General features: G+C 39.1%; 3 protein-coding genes across 5 annotated transcripts; all 3 read right to left on the bottom strand.

Annotated features, from left to right (window-relative positions):
* Window positions 1–1,524: 1,524 nt before the first annotated feature.
* Window positions 1,525–4,224, bottom strand: LOC311260795 (arrestin domain-containing protein 3-like; the record flags this gene model as incomplete). Its single annotated transcript, XM_084359014.1, has 6 exons — window positions 1,525–1,653; window positions 2,994–3,250; window positions 3,334–3,421; window positions 3,522–3,693; window positions 3,807–3,867; window positions 3,966–4,224. The coding sequence occupies 6 exons, from the start codon at window positions 4,222–4,224 to the stop codon at window positions 1,525–1,527; spliced, it is 966 nt and encodes a 321-aa protein (XP_084215140.1).
* Window positions 4,225–5,722: 1,498 nt separating this feature from the next.
* LOC311261902 (uncharacterized protein) lies at window positions 5,723–19,943 on the bottom strand. Its single transcript, XM_084360915.1, has 14 exons — window positions 19,584–19,943; window positions 17,596–17,640; window positions 17,381–17,441; window positions 17,114–17,264; window positions 16,907–17,003; window positions 16,569–16,825; window positions 15,048–15,301; window positions 11,222–11,290; window positions 9,904–10,163; window positions 9,742–9,802; window positions 9,511–9,658; window positions 9,305–9,401; window positions 7,508–7,764; window positions 5,723–7,016 (listed from the first exon to the last, which is right to left on the bottom strand). The coding sequence occupies exons 1-14, from the start codon at window positions 19,843–19,845 to the stop codon at window positions 6,750–6,752; spliced, it is 2,286 nt and encodes a 761-aa protein (XP_084217041.1). The 5' UTR covers window positions 19,846–19,943; the 3' UTR covers window positions 5,723–6,749.
* LOC311261632 (arrestin domain-containing protein 3-like) lies at window positions 11,446–14,466 on the bottom strand. Of its 3 annotated transcripts, XM_084360445.1 has the most exons (7): window positions 14,447–14,466; window positions 13,429–13,688; window positions 13,254–13,314; window positions 13,026–13,173; window positions 12,843–12,939; window positions 12,234–12,490; window positions 11,446–12,002 (listed from the first exon to the last, which is right to left on the bottom strand). In XM_084360445.1, the coding sequence occupies exons 2-7, from the start codon at window positions 13,685–13,687 to the stop codon at window positions 11,736–11,738; spliced, it is 1,089 nt and encodes a 362-aa protein (XP_084216571.1). In that variant the 5' UTR covers window position 13,688; window positions 14,447–14,466; the 3' UTR covers window positions 11,446–11,735. The 3 variants fall into 3 exon arrangements, with proteins under 3 accessions (XP_084216571.1, XP_084216573.1, XP_084216572.1); XM_084360447.1 differs by lacking the exons at window positions 13,429–13,688; window positions 14,447–14,466 and adding an exon at window positions 14,210–14,384; XM_084360446.1 differs by lacking the exon at window positions 14,447–14,466 and having other exon boundaries at window positions 13,429–13,716.
* Window positions 19,944–20,921: the final 978 nt, after the last annotated feature.

Here is a 20,921-nt window from a genome sequence, read left to right as displayed (position 1 = left end):
TGATATCATCTGATAGTATCTGATATCAAATGTACAAGTCAAAGTCCATTTTATAGATATTTGCATGCATGTATCCACTGTATACTGTAGGTGGACGATTGCTGGATCCAATACTCAGCATATTTTCTGATTACTGAAATCAGTCTACTTTTTAATCTGACTGCCAATAATAAAAAACAAAAACAAAAAGTGCTACTTTGACTCTGATGCAGTATGGTATCTGCAAAGTAACAAGTAACTAAAATTATAAAAAATAAATGTAATGGAGTAAAAGTAAAATATTTGTCTCCAAAATGTAGTGGAGTGGAAGTATAAATTAGCAGAGAAGGGAAATACTCAAGTAAAGTGCAAGTACCTCAAAATATACTTAAGTACAACTTAGTTACAGTCCAATTTTGAATTTAAAAACATAGTGAGTCTGTACAATATAATGTACGATTAAAGCATAACCAGGGACTCAGAAATGCTTTGGCCTGTGGCCTCTTGTCATGGTTCAGATGTCTATGAGTTGTTAGCAGCTCCACCAAAGAGACGTTTATCCCATAAACTTTTCACATGGTTCCATTTAACTGACTGTTTGAGGCTTAACAATCCAAAACTCCCTAATAGTTTACGGAAATGAAAACAGATTTGTGTAGCAGAACTTTGTCTTTTCTCACTCAACTAAACTACCAAACTGTGTATAAAGTAGTTAAAACTAGCTCCACCTCATTGATGCATCAGTATTAACAATCTGGTAATGTAACACAGGAATGTCAGTTACAGGGGTTATTTTTCAAGGAGTACTTTTATTTTGGATATTTTAAGTACATCAAGTTAATAATACGTCTGTATTTTCAGAGGTGCGAAAAGTACACACATTCTTTACTCAAGCAAAAGTACAGATACCGACGTAAAAAAAAAGACTGGTAAAAGTAGAAGTACTGATTCAACTTCTTTACTGTACAGTTACTCTACAGGCTCTGAAAAGTATAAAAGCAAAAAGTATCCCTCTGTGCATTTCTGTGCAAAGCTAACCTGACCTCATGTCATAATAATATAATGCAAAGACTATTAAACTTAAAGGTAGAATCAGTAGGATTAGTATGGGCGGTTCATAAATGCACCAGAAAGATAGTCTCATTCCCAGGAAGTCAAATACAGATATTTTGGGTCGTTAAGGAGTCATAAATAATCAATAATCCCCTAAAATGCATTAAAACTAAAGTAACAAGCCTGTTCTGTACAAAGTACAGATATGTGTGTTAAAATGTACAGAGTGGAAGTAAAAAGTTGTCAGATGTGCAATTTAAATGCAGGACTTTTATTTGTAATGGAGTATTTTCACATCCATGTATTGGTACTTTTACTAAAGTAAAGAATGTGAGTCACTCAAATTAGTCAACTGGTACTAACAGACTTAGTGACACACATCTCCATCTAGTGGACAAAAGAGCACACAGTGAACACATTTTCAAGCACTTGAGGTAGTTTTTTTTTGTGTGTACTTTTCAAAGAATCATTCAGCAGCATACTTTTTTTTTTTTATCCAGGAAGCTTTCTAAACCAGATTGATCTCTTTGGCTTTTGTTGGTTTGGTTTTGGTGAACCCAGCAGAATGACCAGAGGAAGTCTGATCTCTGCGTCTCTTGCCAGTGGGACATCAAGAGTGACCTGTAACCAAAGAAACACAACTTCTGATAGTGTTTCAAGCTCATGCATACACAATTTGGATATACTCATTTGTATTACTCAAGTTTATATAAATTGCACTATTTAAAAAAGCATGATAATGGTGATATGACCAAAAATCTTCTACCACACTGTTCATTGGGGTTAGTGATTTCCTCTCTCTGGCTCTACACCAGTGTTTACTGAAAACACACGGACCCTAAACCTTTTGAGCTGATCGTCGGTCAGAACAGGTTGGGCTGTAATTTGACACCTTCTCCTACATGTATGCTCACCAGTGTGTAGACAAGCCATGAGGGCTGTCCCCTTTAACCCCTCCTCCTCCTCCTCCTCCTCCCTGCCTTCTCTCTCTCTGCCTTTCTCCTCTCTCATACAGCCACAGTGTGGCGCTGTTATCATCATGCATACTCCTTGTCAGCCTTACTGAAGGTAGATGTGTTTGTGCAACCAGCTATATCCAAGTGTATTTTTCAACAAGCAAATCATGGACAGTTTGTAAACTGTGATTTTGGTGTTCTGTTCTGTACATGCGTCATCTATCGCATGTCTGTCCGTCCTGGGAGAAGGATCCCTCCTCTGTGGCTCTTCCTACAAGTGAAGTTTTAGCTAGAGTTTAATAAACTATACATTTACCATTTATTAATGATGGTTAGTATGAAATATTATCCAAAATAGTGACTTATTTCTTCTCAGAACATTATTAGTTGTGTCATTAATGTCGTCTGAAAGCAACACAGATCATTGTTATTTTAGGAAATTTACAGTTAATTTGCATGTTGTGTGAAATCAAAAATATAGTTTTCTTTAATACAAACTGCTGCAATCAACATTAGTACTTAAAAGCTCATGTACCACCCTTTAAGTAATGTCAAGGAAACACTTTCTCATCTGTGTCTGCTGATCTGTGGCTGTCTCCACAATGACTGCCACTACCTCCCCAATAGGATGTGATACTTGTAGGACCGCCGACGGCAGGGGAACCCCGGGTCAGTTGTCCAAGGCCCTGGGTCTTTGGAGGGCCCAAAGAGGCCTTTAAATAACCTCTAACCATTAAAATAATCTGCTGGAGGGGCCCTTTGACAAACCTGAACTCAGTAAGTAGTTCCATCTATTAAAAGTTCAATTAAAGCTGCAAAATTGGGAGATTTTTGTAATATATTGGCATTTTTAAAACAGAAACATAAAACAATGATATGAAGTCATTACCTCTGGGGTAGGTATACCCCAATCACTATGATTAAGACTGAGTGGAGTTGGTTGAGAAACAGTGTTAACTGTGAATTAATGCCATTATACTATATTTGTGAACACGGTATGAATACCTTGAGTCTGTACTCGAGCTTCATCATGCAGCAGTTGAAGAAGGTCGGGGGCAGCTGTGGAGGGATGCTCAGAACTTTGGTTATAGTCTGACTGGTCTGAGCCGGAACAGAGTCTCCGCTCCCAAACAGCGTGTCGTTAGTGTGCACTATCCTCTTTGACTGAGCCGCAAAGGTCTGCTTCTCACACAGGTAGAAATTGGGGGTTACTGTCCACGCTGACTCATTGAGTACTTCGACAGAGATCCCCAACGCCTCACCTATTTACATGTAGGAGAAAAACATCATTAATATTTCTGTCAAGGCCGTTCAGAAAAATATATTCTCAGTGAAACGTGTTTACCTTGCTTTACTCCCATCTGCTCTGAGGTGACATCCATTGTAACCTTATCAGAGCCGTAAAATGAAATCCTGGTTGCACATTGTTGCTCCTACAAAATGAAGGTCGATGATGATGACGTTTGATACTGTTGACTGAGCTAGGGTAATACAAATCTGACTGGAAAACCTGAATGAAAATCAATTCCATACCTTAAGTCCAATGATGATCATTTCTGATTTGGAGGCGAAGGGGAACTCAGACTTGGTCAGAAAAGGGAACTCAGTCTTGGTTTTGTGGACGAGCCAAATGGACTGAGTCAGTTTAGCTCGCAAACTATATGTAATTTTGCCCCACTTCCCAACATAAGATGAAGGCATGTCTCTGTAGGGAAATAATCCATATAAATGAGGGAGATTATTTGACCTCACCGGCTGGCAGGAAGCGCTTTGGATAAATGTGAAATTACAGAAATTATGTTACATTAGCTCACTTACATATTTGGAATCACAAAGGTGAATGGATACACATTTCTCCCAGGGCCGATGATTTCTGAACCTTATAAAAAATAAATGTTTTTTGTTACACGTACATTCATCACAGCTTCAAACTATTTTACTTCCTTTCTATTGGCACAAGAGAGCAACAATACAAACCATCGCCTTTGTTTTTATCCTGTAGAATGATATGTTCAAAATAAAAGTATTTCTTCTTTTCACTGTGGACCCTTGTGGCTTGTCCTTGTTGTTCATACCATGTCACCTTCGCTTTTCCTTTGGCTTTGACCAAAAAACACTGCGCCTTGGTTTCCTTGCTGGTCACCACTGTCACCCTTCCTGAGAGGGTGTCCCCAGGAGAGAAGGTGCCTCGTTCATTCAGCTTGTTGTAATCCAATAAGAAATGCCTTACAGTCATGATAAGACTATATCAAATAACCTTTCCGAAAGGTTGTGGAGTGAAGGCGAGAGGATGATCTCCTTCAAGGCAGGTTTGAATTGATCCACGATGGCCTTTTGTTTGGCAGGCGTATGTACTGTAGCCAGGGACGTCTCCAGAGCCTGTATCTGTGTTAAACAAGGTCACGTGATCCAGGGCTGCAGGTGTCACTTTCATGCAGGTAACTCTAGCCAGCCAGCCGGCCTTGCAGGCTAGATTAGGCCAAATAAATTGAGACTGACATTATGCACACAGTTATAACACTATGTTATATGTGTGTAAACTCATTGGTGTTACTCAGTGAATGCTATTGAAAACAGGGTCAAAACCACAGTACAGCACCGCATAACATACTTACTTTATCATTAACATTATGTTTATGAAATTATATACCGAATATAATTTAAAAAATAATACAGAACTTTCAGAATATTGATTAGTCCTGCTGGCATTTTAATAATCTGGTTTGTTTAATGTCAGTTCTATTCATTCATTTGCTAAAGTTGTCACCAGTTGGGAATGGTTTTTGTCAGCATAATGAGGAAATATGTCCACCTCACATAGCAAAGCCATAAAACAGTTTTTACGTTGCTGGACAACACATTTCATTTATTTTATATCATTAAGGATCAGTAGAATCTAAATGCATGACTCAGAGACAAGCAAGTTGGGTGTCCACATTCATATTTCCTTTTTACTTGTAAAAAACAGGCAAAAGTCAAAGCCAGGAGGGCGGATTAAAACAGGGAAACACATCTGAAAATGGGTCAGGCCGAAATGCAGAAGCCAAAGGAACAGGTTTCATGCAGGTCAGGTCACAGGCAGAACAAAAGGCTGTGAAGCTAAGGCATAAGCACAATGTACAGGCTGGTAGTGTTTGAGTGGAAATGGGGCAGGTGAGTGGAAACACGCGAGCAGGTGGGCATGAGGCGTTTAGGTGACAACTAAAGCATGATTAACATGTATTATATAGGCACTCAAACAATTTGCATACTGAGATACACAGGATGCAAATTGAGTCCCAACGTCCATTTGAATCAACTGCTGAAACATGAAAATTGGGACAGAGGCAGAGCCTATTTGTACTGTGTGGTAAATCATACTGTGTTTAGTCAATAAATTTGGGGTTTACAGAGAAGATAAGCGTGTAAATCCTTGGATTTTTTTTTTCTCATTTTACATTTCAGTTCAGACGAGTTCTCCAAGGTAGACTGCTGGATTATCTGCGCTTCAGAAAAACACCTGGCTCCACCGGACTAAACCTGACAAGAGAAAAGTCAGTCGGGAAGAAAAAAAATGGAAGAGAAGTTGGAAGAAAAAGACAGACAAAACACTGAGTACACTGAAGTGGACTCGCCTCATTTGAGGATGTCTGAGAGTAAATAAATGCACATTACAGAAGCATGAGAAGTAAGTTACTTTTTATTCAAAAACATGAATGAAGAGGCAGCATCTGTGAGTTTAGTGAAACATTTACGCCCATTGTTCAACTGTCCTCCCATTGTTACTGTTGAGATTAGCAAGCTCATTCCATTAACCCAGACTCTTACCAACCTAAATGCTGAGTAACAATCCAAGCCCACAACCAAAAAGGCCTTGCCAAGCTAAATAAAAGAAGAGGTAATTATTTTATGTCTTTGTACTTTTTATTTACAGCAGCATCCTCTAGTTGCTCAGAGTGACTTTGACATTGTCGCTGCTCTTGCTATCAGGAGCTCACAGACTTAGAAGCAGTTGTTGAGACAGGGGGCGTGTGATTGGCTGAGAGGTGAGGGTCAACGACAAGGTCACATGAAATAAAATGTGGCATAGAATAAAAGTATGGCTGGGAAAAATGTGATCATGAAATTAAAATGGTTATGATAAAAATGTACTTGAATAAGAATATTGGAAAAAATGATTTCAGGTACATTTATATATTTTGCATAACTTATTCATGTGAAGATTTCTTCCAGAATGATCTAATGATACACACTCGGAGGCTCTGTAAGAAGTGTTAATTACATTGTTATTTACAATGGTCACGATGACTTTAATACAACACATGGACATAATGGACATAAATTAAAAAAAACATATACAATAGTTTGCCTCCTCAGTAGTTAAGCTCATCCTCTCTTTATCAGTGCTTTATCAAGTTGCATCGTGGTTAATGTAGGCACCAGGTTTTTACAAGAAAGAAGAATACATGGAACAAAAAAAGGCATATCTGTTCCTACTGCATCAAATCTAATACTATTTCAACTGTCCATCATGACTCTGACTCTTATATTTGCATATTGTACATTGCACATCTGTATATCTTATTGCTGTTCTTATTTTTATTTAAAAAAATTTGTATTTCATAAATATCTTTTAATCATACCTTCTGCTTCATTGTACAACGACATTCAAAGTGTAAAGGACCAATTTAACGTACAGAAACACTTCATTTGTAACTGTGCATATGACAATAAAAGCTTTGACTTGAGTATGTGACTTGTGATGCTAAATCTGTGGCACATTTAAAGTGCATTCTGATATTTGCCAGAATCAGGATAGGAGGGGTACATTGCATATGCTCCATAGGCAGGTGGGGGGTCAATAGGTCGGGGTGCTGGTTGTTGTTGGGGTGCCCCGCTCCAGGGTGCTTGATTTGGGCCCCCGAAAGCTTCAAATCCAAAGCCAGCAGAAGGAGGTGGTTGTTTCATACCAGGAACCTTAGAGAAGGGTAGGATGACTATAGGGATTTTGAGCGTTGGGTCTGAAGCATATTTAACATCAAGGGAGACCTGTGGAAACAATGCAGATGTTATATTGTCAGATGTTGGTGTTTAGTTCAGTGGATTGGTGCATTCTTACATTTCTTAATTCCTATTTCTTAATTTGGTCACTAGAGGTCCCCACTGGTTTACTGTAGGTTTTCTCTCCCTTGACTTTGTTGAGTTCAGTAGTGCTCGTTGTCTTGATTAAGTTTATTTGTTCTCTGCCTATTTTGAAAGGTTTCTTTAGTTACTGTATTTTCAGTATTTTTACTGTCAGCGAGGAAAATACTTCCTTTGCCCTTTTCTATATTTTACATCATCAGCATAGTTTTTTAGATTGTTTATATTATCAATATTTAAGTTTTGTGTCACCAGTAACTGAAAAATAAAACCTTGTTCACCAACTAAAAGTACAAGGAGAAAAGCCCCACAAGCTCCCCATCAGTAGCAACTATAATAGTAATCAAGCATGTAAACAGAAGAACGTCTCAGAAAAAACATAATATACTGCAGTTTACCTTCAGCCTGTACTCCAGCTTAATGATGGAGCAGTTCATGATGGAGGGAGGCAGTTCCCTGGGGATGGTGATCACCTTGGTCACAGTCTCCTTGTTGGAGGATTCAATGGCCTCAACCTTCTCCTTGAGGATCTCATTTGTGTGAACTCTCCTGCGACCCTGGGCGAAGAAGCTCTTCTTCTCATACAGTACGAATTTGGGCTTCACTGAACGACTTGAGCGGTTATTGATTTCAACCATGACTTGGAGATCCTGGCCTGTAAAGTAGAGAAAAGAAACCCAGTCAGTAGTCGATGCTGATTATGATTTTGTGATAGGATAATGTGTATTTAGTTTCTGTATGATGCACATTAGACTGACAAGTGACCACAGTAACAGAAAAATGTTCTTCAGCGTGTTGAAAAAGGTATTTCCTTTACTCCAAAAACACTGCAATGTGGACTCTTTCTGTCTCATGGCACATGCCCTGAGCATAGCATGAGCCGAACTGTGTACAACTGCCTGTAGCATGTGATGTTTATTGTTCTATGTAAGCACTACTAATTTTACATAATGAACAAACTGAAAAAAAACAATATCTCTCTACTTTTGTAGTGAAAGACAAATACAATTAAAAAAGTGCTGAATGATTGTGGATTTATTGCATTTTTTTATATATGTCACAAATATTGTTTGCTTAAAATGATTTAAAACTAAATAATACAAGAATTAAAGGATGGATGGTGTGGATTTTATTGTCATAATCATTTATCAGGATCATTTATTATAATCATTGTGTGGATTTTAGTATCAAACTCATTTTATAATCAACATTGTCTTTTACATTGCAAAAAGAGCCTTGACTCTACTATGCTTGCTATCATTGGCTGTGAAAGTACCTAAGTGATATAAAACTGTGAAGAGTACCTAACATGTAACTGTTGGGAGGAAATGAGAGTGGTACACTGTGATCTGAGAGTCTCCAAGTAGGGGCAAAACACACCAAAAGAAGAAGTGCATATAGAGGGCAGAATGCTGGACACAGGAAAAGAGAAAGGCACAGGAAGGTCCAGACTGGACACACACAGAGGTCAGGTTATTTTACACAGAAAAGAAGCAAGTGCACAAGAGGCCACACACAGAAAGGAGAAGGAGCAACAGAAGGGCAAGGGTGAGGTAACTGTCTGGACCAAGATAAAAACAGAAGCGATAAGTAAGGGAGGAGAAGACAACCGTCAACAATTTCAGCGTGATAAGACTTTTGTTGAAACTATAAGTTACAGGAGCAGGACCACACCTAAACCACACCTCTCCTCCTCTGCCGTTCTCATATTCAACCATATTTGAGGGCTTGAGATTACAACCTGTCACATATGAGAAGCAGGACTGAATAACCCTTTTTACTCGAGCACTGAAGCAAAGTTAGAGAGCACCAAGGCAAAAATCTGTTGCTCAACCTGGATTAACCCCCCCCACACACACACACACACACACACACACACCCACTTCTTACACCCTCTGTGCCTTGGGGTTAAGTTCCCTGTTGCCTTGAAGTAAGTTCAGTACGTACAAAAGAAGAGAAATATTTCAGCAGTTGCAGGATGAACAGCTGTAGCTACAATATCACTTTGTCAGTCCAGAGTTTCATCTCTCACAAAAACATTTTCTACATAGCACTCAGTGGATCAGAGGTTCCCTATTTTCAGATAGGTTAAGAAGGAGGAAAGTGTTGGATGACATGAGGGAGGTGTGTGAAGGGTGATGCAATAATAGAAACCCTTCAGGAGCAGGTTTTCCTCTACCAGACTAGATTATTACCTTGCTTGTATCCCATCCGCTTGGTGTGAACATCCATTGAAATGCTTCCAGAGCCAAAAACTTTGACAGATTTATCCTTGGAGCCGTGCTGAGGTTCCTAAAGGAACATGTCCCCGAATTAAATGAACACAGATATTTGCCTCCTCTGCTTAGACTACATTCATTATTAATTGTTTGCATTTTTATAAAGACTAAAGATTTCTTACCATAAGTCCGGGAATGTCCATGTCTGCTTTGGACACAAATGTGAAGTGGGTTTTGGCCTTTTTCGTCAGCTTCATTGATTGTTTCAGCTCTGCCTTGACTTTGTGAACAATTTTGCCTACACAGCCTTTGAAAGACGATGGGATTTTTCTGTGAAGTACAATCATAGAAAATGAATTCAACTTAAGTAAAGCATCAATCTAAATTAAACAGATTAAGTGAAGAATGGGCACCTGTCAGGAATTTGGAAGGAAAAAGGAAACACATGTCTTCCTTTCCCAATGACTTCAGTGCCTGGAACAGAATGAATCATAAATCTTAAAACATTTTATTAATATTGGCTCATTAGCTTCAATGTATCACATATCAAGGATTGAATCAATTTAATACATTACCATCTTGTCTTGCCTCTCTCAAGATATGATGTTTCACGGCATAATATTTCTCATCAGCCCAGTACACACGGGTCTGATGTTGTCCGTAATGCTCAGTCCAGCGAACGCTAGCTTTTCCTTGTGCTATGAAAACAAGCGCCTGGATCTTAATTTCCTTGGAAGTCTCCACGATGACTCTTCCATTCATGGTATCTCCATTTGTGAAGGTGTTTCTGCTGTTGATAGCATCATATTCGATTGAGAAATTGTTGATGGTCATTCTCCAAAAAGAAAAACAAAGTGAGCGAATCAAAATCTCCTGTGAAACCAAGAAGAAAGTCAAAGCGATGTGAACTCCGAACAGCTACTCAGCAGTGTTTATAACTGGTGTCAGGCATCTTGTTAAACCTGTTCTTCATACCACAGGTGAGAGGCACACATGCAAATACGGAAGTGAAAAAAAAACCCCACCTGTGCTCATAATTTCCGCTCTTGTCTTTCCTCATGAACTAAGGCTTTTTCTCACTGATTGTGGAAGGAATTATTTTGGTTCTTAGGCTTAATACTCGTTTTGTGTTTTGTTTTTATAAATAGTGAAAAATAAAGACTTAAAATAATATTAATATCAATAAACCATATTACAAAAAATATTACACATTTTGAGTGTACCACATGAACACAACTACTATGTTGAGAGTTGTAACACATGATTTGTGTTGGATTTTCTAACACAGTGATTATCTCAACTATAAACGTGTGGTCCTGTTATTGTTAAATATGTGATCATTCTATTTCTAAGGATTTGAATGTATATAAGCAGACACCAACCTGTAGAAAAATAGTTAATATTTATTGTACAATCTATTTTGACAGTTATGGTCCTGAACATAAAGCAATTAATCAGCCAAATTTAAATGCATCAATGTATTTTATCAATGTAATGTATTTGTATCTGGGTTTATGACTCACACTCAGTGTGTCTCATGACACATTTTCCGATCATGTCAAACACATTTCCATTCACACCCTGTGTATTGCATGCAATGTTTGACATAATGGGATTTTAGTCCAGAGGAAGTTACAGATGAATAACCAGGAATATTCACAGTGAGGGAATGGAAATAATATAAATGACTAAAAGAAAGTTGTCTCTCTTTTTTTTTTTAAATCATTGTTCACACAAATTAAAAGGAAATCAAAAAGAGGCGTTCTATTACATTCATGTAACCAGTGAATGGAGTGAGAAGTTACTATTTATGAACAAGAGGAACTGCAACAAACAGCTTTGACCTGCATTATTTTGCTGTTCTATATTAACACAAAGTAAAACTCTGCTAACAGGAGCAAACTGGCAACCTTTGGTAGCAGCTGATGAGGTTTCTGGGAGAGGCAGGGGGGAAGTGATTGGCTGAAAGGTGAGAGCCAATAAGTCGTGACAACACCACTGTCATCTTATTGTATAAAAAGTTAAATATAAAACATGAAATAAAAACGTCTATAAAAATATTAAAATCACATTTCAGAATCCTTCTTAATTTTGGATATTCCCAATTACAGGTAAAATCACATATTTTGCACAATTTATTCATGTATCGATTTCATAATAACTTAACATGAAACACTTTGGGGCTCCATAAGAACTCTATCTAGTTGTTTGCCCGACAACAACTACTTTAAAGACAACAAAACACTCTATGCACATTTTTTCATGGACATTAAATAAATACAATTTGTACAATAGTTTGCTTTGTGAGTAGTTCATCTTAGCCTTAGGAAGTGAAACATGACAGATTAAAGACTGTTCACAGGTCTTGAAAAGTTGTATAAACCCTGATGCTAAATCTGTGCCATATTTACAGTGCATCGTGATATTTGCCAGAATCAGGATAGGAGGGGTACATTGCATATGCTCCATAGGCGGGTGGGGGATCCAAATGTTGGGGTGCTGCTTGTAGTTGTGGTGCCCCGCTCCAGGGTGCTTGATTTGGGCTCCTGAAAGCTTCAAGTCCAAAGCCATCAGAAGGGGGTGGATATTTCTCAGTAGGAACCTCAAAGGCAGGTAGGATGACTACAGGGAGCTTGATCTCTGGGTCTGAAGCACATTTGATTTTCAGATGGATCTGAGGAAAAACACATTATTGATGTTAATGTTAAATGTTGTTGCTTGATGTCCACTCTGGTTTACTGTAGGTTTTCTCATGCTGACTTTGGTGAGCTCCTGAGTGTTCGTTAGTTTCCTGTGGCGATTACGTGTATTTGTAGTCTGCATCTACGAGAATGTTTCAGACAGAGGAAATGTAGGATTTTCTCCCACAAACAATTTCTTTTCACCATAATGTACTGCAGTTTACCTTCAGCCTGTACTCCAACTTGAAGATGGAGCAGGTCAAGATGGAGGGAGGCAGTTCCCTGGGGATGGTAATCACCTGGGTCACAGTCTTATTGCTGGAGGGTGCAATAGCCTCGATCTTCTCCTTAAGGATCTTATTTGTGCAAACTTTCCTATGACCCTGGGCAAAGTAACTCTTCTTTTCGTACAGCAGGAATTTGGGCTTCACTGGACGAGTTGAGTGGTTCCTGATCTCGACTGTGACTTGGAGATCCTTACCTGGAAAACGGAGGGGAAAAACAAGCATGTCAATTTCTGAAACCAATCATTTGTAATTCAAAGAGGCTGAACTGAGGCTGAGGGTGTAAGAGACACCATTGTGATACAGTCATTCAAGGTTCTTGTTCACTTTTGGCATCTTGCACCTGGAAAACTTTGAGGTCGGAAGTTGGACATTTCAGCTAGGACATTCTGATCTCCCACATTATCTGGAATGCAGCATAAAGCGTCCCACATAGACACCTCCCTGATGTTTAATGACATGAGCAAGGTATGTCCAGTCACTCAACAATTAAAGGAAATGAATAAAAACCATTCAGGGGCAGGATTTCCTCAACCAAAAGACGATTACCTTGCTTGTATCCCATCCGCTTGGTGTGAACATCCATCGAAACGTTCCCAGAGCCAAAAACCGAGACAGATTTATCCTTGAAACCGTGCTGAGGTTCCTAAAAGAACATCGACACAGTCAGATAATTGCCTTTTCTGCTTAGACTACATTCAATTCTAAATGATAAGATTATTGATTTTGTACCATAAGTCTGGGAATGTCCATGTCTGCTTTGGACACAAATGTGAAGTGGGTTTTGGCCTTTTTCGTCAGCTTCATTGATTGTTTCAGCTCTGCCTTCAACTTGTGAACAACTTTGCCCACGCTGTCTTTGAAAGATGATGGGACTTTTCTGTGAAGTACAATATTAAAAATTAATTTAACTGAAGTAAAGCATCAATCTAAAGTAAAGATTAAATGAAGAATGGGCACCTGTCAGGAATCTTGAAGGAAAAAGGAAACACATGTCTTCCTTTCCCGATGACTTCAGTGCCTGGAACAGAATGAATCATAAATCTTAAAACATTTGATTAATAATGGCTTTTTAGTTCAAAGGCATTGTCTTAGCTTCGATGTATGATGTGACTGAATCAATTTAATACGTTACCATCTTGTCTTGCCTCTCTCAAGATATTATGTTTCACATCATAATATTTCTCATTAGCGCAGTACACATAATGTGCATATTGCCCGTAATGTTCACTCCAGAGAACCCGAGCTCGTCCTTGTGCTATGAAAACAAGCGACTGAATCTTAGTCTCCTTAGAAGTCTCCACGATGATCCTTCCATTGATGGTATCTCCATTTGTGAAGGTGTTTCTGCTGTTGATAGCGTCGTATTCGATTGAGAAATTGTTGATGGTCATTCTCCAAAAAGAAAAACACAGTGAGTGAATTAAAATCTCCGGTGAAACCAAGGAGATAAGGGAGCTCAAAGTGTTGTAAACTCTGAACCATGCTGTTTGGACCTGCTTTTATCTGAACTCCAGCATCCAGATCTTGTTAAGCCTGTTTTTCAAACCACAGGTCACATGAGAGAGGAACGCATGCAAACACAGTGACAGGAAAAATAATTCAGCCCTTAGAACTAACCACAGTTCAACAGAACATTTAAAAACAGTATGTCAATATGAACTGGATGGTATAGTCAAAGCAAGTTGTCACACTGCTGCTGAAAAGGAGCAGTCTCTCTGATAACAACCTCAGTATTACCTTGTTTAATGACTGTCACGTGCTACACTTTCTCAATGTGTCACATGACAGATTTTTTCCATTCATGTCAACCTAGCCTGCATCCAGTGGGAGAATTGCATGTGATGTTTGGCATCACGGAATTTTACTCTGAAGTTGGGGAATGTGAATGATGTAATGACTAAAAGAAAGTTCACCTGCTCTTACAACGTCTTTCAATAAACCAGTGTGACTCATCGCTACTAATCAATCAATTTTGCCGGAGTAGTCAGAGGTGCTGGTATGCTCAAGGACTGTCAGCCTCAAGAAAAACGCAGGTGCTCTTGAAGAAAAGGGTTATGAGAAGAAAAAACTAACTCCAGGCACTGAAGGAACAGCAACACAAATACTTCAATTAGATAAAAAAAGCCTTTGTTCAAAATATGGCTGCTTACAGAACAATGACAGGACTGGTCCTCATCGGGGTAGAAGATGGTGGCCAAAGATCAAGCAAACATTTTATAAACTTGGTAAGGAGTGTCACCCAATCTTGACTGAGTAAACAGATCGCAGATCATACAGAAAGTATCACAGTACATTCTGAAACAGGAGAGCTGTTTATTCATGATATATGCCTGTTTTCAGCAACATTTACAGTTCAGAAAGTTGAGGTAAAAATCTTTTCTTCTCACCAGACACACAGATGTAACAACACTGTTCTTCCCTCTGCAAAATACTGCAACCGGTACTTGAAATTCTACAAGGATCCATTCTTCACCACTGTTTGTGGTTAGAGATGATTTCAGAAATGACGCAACATAGTTTCCCATTATTATCCCAATACATAACACTATCGGACTAAAGAGCTATGGACCATAGGATTGGACTATAGTGGCAGTTATGAAATGCTATGACAGCAATTAATTTACTGTAGCTGTAACCACATACATACAAAAGCATAAAAAAAATAATAAAGCCTATATAAAGCCCTAAATAATAAAGATATTTCTCATAATTGCATTGTGAGACATATCAAAGTATCTTTTGTCTCATTACTAAAATTTATTGCCAAAATCTGTCATAGTAGGGTACATTCCATATGCACCATAGGGAGGTGGGGGGTCCGAAGGTTGGGGTGCTGCTGGTGGTGGTGGTACAGTGCCCCATGGTGAATTTGTGTTCCCAGATGGTTCGAATCCGAAGCCATAAGCAGCAGGTGGTGGTGCAGAAGCAGCAACCTGAGCCGCCGACAAGACGACGATGGGAAATTTGATCTCTGGGTCTGAAGCATATTTCACATCGAGGTAGACCTGTGGAAAACATCGTTAATGTTATATTGTTGGATTTAAGTTTTTCTTCTTTATGTCAGCATGATTACACCACAGCATCACGCACATTCACAAACATTAGGAAAACACAGTGGACAATGAGAAAGAGATGGGTCATAAGCCTTCTGGATCTGCCAAGTGCAGCCGTAGGATATTAGACAGAAGTCATGGTGTGTGCGAACAGCTCAACACTGGCACAAGTTGAAAAATGTTGTGCTGCAAAGCCCATGTTCATAGAAGAGTAGACAGACAACACACAATATCCCTTCACTTTTCATTTTCACTTTGGCTGCTATAATAATAAAATATTATTCAGAGATTATAATTCAGAGATTATTTAAAACACAAGTGGGCTCTAGCTATTAAAGGGTTACTCTCCTTTTCTTCTTGCATTTTCTGATGCCATTTGGTTAATATCCTCTCAATAGCGTTGGGCTACATAGAAAAATAAATCTCTTGACTTGCAATTAATTAATATTGTATTAAATTAATCCAAAATATCACTACAATTGTCAATAAATCCTTTTTAGGAGACATCTTGGCTGCCAAGATGTCAGTAAGAATGTCCATAGAGTTCTTGAAAGCTGACATATATTAGACATTTAGTTATCCAGTTGTAATGTTTTCTGCAGATCATCTCAGTCTCCGGCTGCAGCAGATCTAAGCTTTCTCCTCCTTCTCGCTTTTCTCCCAGGCTCCTCTCTGATGGACCATCATCTCAAGCCCCCTCATCGATCATTGCTCTCATCTGTTTTACAATCTTCTTATATCTGTACTATTTTTTAATCAAATCTGTACACATTCTCTAATAAATTTCTGCACTCTATCTTGTTTGGCCTGTCCTCTTCCAGGTCACACAACTTGGCGATGCCTCAGCCTGCTCAGTAGTCCTCCTGTATCCACACTCTTCACGTTTCATGTAACCTACTTGCATCAGATATGTTGTCATTGTAATTTGCTTACTCTGTGACTTTGTTGGTCTGTTTTTTACACACAACATCCATTGCATGTCTGTCCGTCCTGGGAGAGGAGTCCCCCCCAGATCTGTGCCTCTTCCTGAAGTTTCTTCAATGTTTTTCCCTTTTTAGGTTAAGTTTTGTCCTTACTCGAATCGGGGGTCTAAGGACAGAGGATGTCGATTGTAAAGCCCACAGGCAATGTGATTTGTGATTTTCGGCTGTATTAATAAAATTGTCTTGACTTGCAGAGTCACATAAGAAAAAAAACCTCCAGTCATACAGATGCTTACCCTGAGTCTGTGCTCTGCTTTGAGGATGCTGCAGTTGTGGATGGAGGGCTCCAGATCATGTGGGATGGTGATGACTCTCGTGACTTTTTTACTAGCAGAAGGAGGGATGGGCTCTCCCACTTCTTTTAGGAGGTCTTTAGTGTGGAGTCTTCTCTTCCCTAGCGCAAAGAAGCTATGCTTACTGTACAAACAGTACTTGGGCTTGATTGGACGAGACGAGTTGTTCTGAATGCAGGCTATAACCTTTATTCTCTCTCCTGCAAAAAAAAGACCAGCCATGTCAAAACAACCCTTGTTATGAGAGTAATGAGTGTCAATATCAGTTGGAGGGCTCTCACCTTGGAGGAAACCTGTTTTTTCAAGATCCACATCCATGGCTACCGTTCCTGAGTTGAAATGTTTCATTTTCTTATCCTTAGTCTCATGCTGCGGTACCTGAAAGCATTAAGGTGTGGAAGAAGGGCTCATTCAACTGGCATCAACGACACACACACTTTTTCCCCCCTGTCGGAATGCCAAGTATGAAGATGTGTATCAGCACATACCATTAGCTGAGGGTCGCCGCTCAGGTCGGCGTTTGACACAAAGTTGATCTTTGTTGTGTCTTTCTTGTCAATCCTCATTGATCGGCTCAGCCTGGCTTGCAACGAGTACACAACTTTACCAGCAGAGCCATTGAAGGAGGAGGGCATCTCCCTAAAGCACAAAACATGAGAAAATGTACAGGATTTTATTTTCATGGTTCACACTTGAATGCAAGCAGACACATTTTAATTTGTCCGTCCACGTCCGTCAAAAGAACAATTACTCACTTGAAAGGGATCTGGAGGGTGAATGGGTAAATGTGGACACCTGGAGCGAGAACATTGCTGTCTGAAAAGCAACAAGGAGTTATAAAGTTAGAAGCGAAGTAGATCTTCAAACATCTGTTTTTTTTTTTTACGGCCGTTTGAACTTATCAAGTGTGAACAGGCCCTTTGAATGTCAGGACCTCCCACAGGCGGAGACAGAATCATGAAAGACTTACATGTCTCTGCGCTCTGGGTTGTCAGTTGAACTTGGTCGTCATCGGCTGGAGAAAAAACAACATGCTGAATCAACTGCAATTAGCATCGGTTACTTGAGCTACTGAACTATAGAAAATGTCAGAAAATAGTAGAAGGTGTCCATCACAAGCTCCGTAAACAAGATGACGTCCAAACACCCAACGGAGTTCAGTCTACTATCACGGTAGCCAAGGCAATGAAACAAATCCTCAAAGCTGAGGTGCTGGAAACACATTCTGTTGGCACTTCTGCTTGATAAGTGACTGACAGCTCATTTGAGATTGTGTTAACATTTTACATGATTTTGTGTCCAAATAAAATCTTATTGTAACTGAAATCTTAATAAAGTAAGTTGGTTGTGGTTGTGAGGAGGTTTGTCTGGGTCATCTGCAGTGATGGAAGAAGTTCTGTGTCATTTTCTGTCTGTTAGTAATAATACTGATATAATAAGGTCAGAATACTCTGTTAAAAGTCCTGCAATGTGTTGGTAACATGGATACAATTATAAACAGAAGAGAAGTATACTGGATATTTATTTTGCAACCTTTACCCCAGAAGGACTGAATAATGAGATCCCATGGCCTGTCATGCTCTGAGTTTGGATTGTATAACCTTTACATACTGAATGAATGATTCACTCATAAGCAGTCCGAATGTTTACTACATTTAAAATGTTACTTCAGTAAAAGTACGTAAGTCATTATCAGGAAAATTAGCTTTAAGTATTGAAAGTAAGTGCCTGATACAGCTGTGACTGTGATTCTTAAATCATTAAAATAATTGAAGTTATTGTAGAGGAAAAGCTGCAAGTGGTTGAAACCATGAAATGTTTTTATATGAAAAATGATTATTGAAATAGTTCCCATTCAATTTTCTGTCAAACAACTATTTGATTAATCAACGTATCATTTCAGCAGTACTTGTATAAACTGTTGGATAGTTTAATTTACCACAAAACATCATATCTTATAATTGCTTAACTAGTTAACTAGTAACCAGTGATGGAATGTAACTAAGTACATTTACTCAAGTACAATTTTGAGGTATTTGTACTTCATGTGAGTATTCCTATTTTCTGATACTTTATACTTCCAGCCCACTTCCTTTATCTGATAACTTTAGTTACTAGTTACTTTGAAGATTGCATAACGCATCAGAACCAAAGTAGCACACATTTAAATCAATTTATTTCATCAGCAATCACATTTTTAAAAAAAACAAAAAAACAAAAAACCCACTGAAACTGAAAATTGTCAACATGTGAATATATTTACTGCAAAAATGTACTTTTACTTGTACTTTTGATACTGAAATGACTTTTACTGCCAGAAATGTACTTCTGATACTTCAGTACAGTTAATACCATATACTTTAATACTTCTACTCAAGTACTATACATATGGGAGACTTTCACTTTTACCAAAGTCATATTTTAATACCTTTACTTTCACTCAAGTATGACCTTTGGGTACTTTTCACAACACTGCTAGCGAGCTCGCTAAAGTTGTGATGGAGTGAGAAGTACAACATGTCCCTGTGACATGCAGTGACGTACAAGTTGAAAGTGGCACGAAAACAAGTACAAGTACCTCAAATTTGAGTACTCGAGTAAATGCACTTGTAAAGCTGCAGTCAACCACACCGTAAATTCAGGAATGTGTGGGCTGCTGTGTGTGTGTGTGGCAGGCAGACAAACAACAAATCAGTCCAAGCTGCAGGCGGAAGCTGGCAGCAGCAGCTTGTGCAATCAACAACTATGACCACAGTTAGATGCACTGGACACTTCACACACCCGTCATCATGCATCACCTCTGTGCTGCAGCTTATTCCACATTACCCCCGATTTGTTTCCTGAAGTCCAGTCCTTGTTTACAAACAAGGCGGCTGCCCATATGGAACCGCCCCTGCTCTGATCATTCAAACGCCACACATGTTATTCATCAGCACCGTCTTGGCTGAACCCACCTACCTTTGTGATTTTTGTCTTGAATAAAGTAGTGCTTGATGCTGAAGTACTTATCCTTGGATGAGTACACGACAGTAACTTGTCCGTGCCTCTCTGTCCACAGCACGCTGGCTTTCCCCTTGAATTTCACCATCAGAGACTCCACCTCGCACTCTTTGGCCACTTCCAGCGTCACCTGCCCCGACACGCTGTCCCCGCTGGTGAACGTGCCGCTGTCATTGATCGGGTTATAGGTGACTTTGAGGCTCTTCACGGTGCTCGACATGCTGGGCTGTATACACGGAAAACTCCAGAGGAAAGATGACCTGTAAATATCCCAAAGGGGAGGACGCACTAGAGCTCCCTGACACGCCTACTGCCGGACAGGCCGACACCCTCGAAGTGCTTCAGCATGTTTGGCTCGGGTTTTGGGGGAAAAGGGTGAATCCCATTTCCGTTTAATTGCATCCATGTTTCCCTCACTTTTTACGCGGGGAGACGCGAGGAAACCACGGGAGGAGAGAGGAGACGAGGAAATGTGCTTTAAGAGGAATGGGACGCACCCCGGCTGTACCTCCGCCCATATTTATTCCTTCATCCACTCTTTCATGGAGGCTTATTATTCATTATCATTCAGTCGCACACACCTCACGTTTCATCCTCTGCCTGTCTTCTTGTTAGAGATCTCAGTGGAGGACTGTAACTAAGTAGCTGAGTTTACTCGAGTATTTTCAGGCTTGGGGAATAAGGTGATTGCCTAATTAGGCTACACAAAAAGGTAAAAAAGGTGAATTCTGGTAAAGTTGCAGAAAAGGAAAATATGTAATTTGATTACAGATACATTCAGTAAAAAGAGGATTACAGTTTGTAACACACATCACTCTGGTCTTGAGTGAAACAAATACACGTTTGTATTTTTACAGGGTACCGTTGTTGTTTACATTAAATTAAAGTCATCTTATTGATATTTATTTCTTATATATTTATGATATTTATTTTTGATATATATGCAATGAATATCAACCCTTTCAGATACTAAGGAAATTAAATTAATCCTTCAATCTACTCTCAAAATAACGCAAAAAGTGGGTTTTTCAGCTCAAAAGCTATATTTAACTAAATATATGGCATTCCATTTTTTATGCAGGACAAAATAATTTCCAGATGTGACAGAACTACACTGACAGTTCACAGAACCAACATTTGGTTACAAGAAAGTAAGAACTAGTGGAGACTAGTGTCAATCTGTCAAAAAGTAAGTGATTGGTGAATCTTAGAATAGATATTCTAGAAAAAACTAAAAATGCTGAAATTTAGCTCAGAGGACCAGACTTCAAGAATTCACAACTTAAGAAGTATCTG

Source organism: Pagrus pagrus (assembly GCF_965226575.1).
Source record: "Pagrus pagrus genome assembly, chromosome: 8".
NCBI classification, from domain to species: domain Eukaryota; kingdom Metazoa; phylum Chordata; class Actinopteri; order Spariformes; family Sparidae; genus Pagrus; species Pagrus pagrus.
The sequence above is the reverse complement of the archived record's forward strand: the minus strand, read 5'-3'. Positions and strand labels throughout refer to the sequence as shown.

What these genes read in the sequence shown, in the direction of transcription:
- LOC311261902 (XM_084360915.1), bottom strand. Translation starts at nt 19,845, where the DNA reads ATGTCGAGCACCGTGAAGAGCCTCAAAGTCACCTATAACCCGATCAAT. An exon ending in AACCCAGAGCGCAGAGACAT is followed by an intron (nt 17,442 to 17,595) that starts GTAAGTCTTTCA and finishes GTTGCTTTTCAG; the next exon opens with ACAGCAATGTTCTCGCTCCA. An exon ending in GCGGCGACCCTCAGCTAATG is followed by an intron (nt 17,004 to 17,113) that starts GTATGTGCTGAT and finishes TAATGCTTTCAG; the next exon opens with GTACCGCAGCATGAGACTAA.
- LOC311261632 (XM_084360445.1), bottom strand. Translation starts at nt 13,687, where the DNA reads ATGACCATCAACAATTTCTCAATCGAATACGACGCTATCAACAGCAGA. An exon ending in TCCTTCAAGATTCCTGACAG is followed by an intron (nt 13,174 to 13,253) that starts GTGCCCATTCTT and finishes TGTACTTCACAG; the next exon opens with AAAAGTCCCATCATCTTTCA. An exon ending in AGTTGGAGTACAGGCTGAAG is followed by an intron (nt 12,003 to 12,233) that starts GTAAACTGCAGT and finishes GTTTTTCCTCAG; the next exon opens with ATCCATCTGAAAATCAAATG.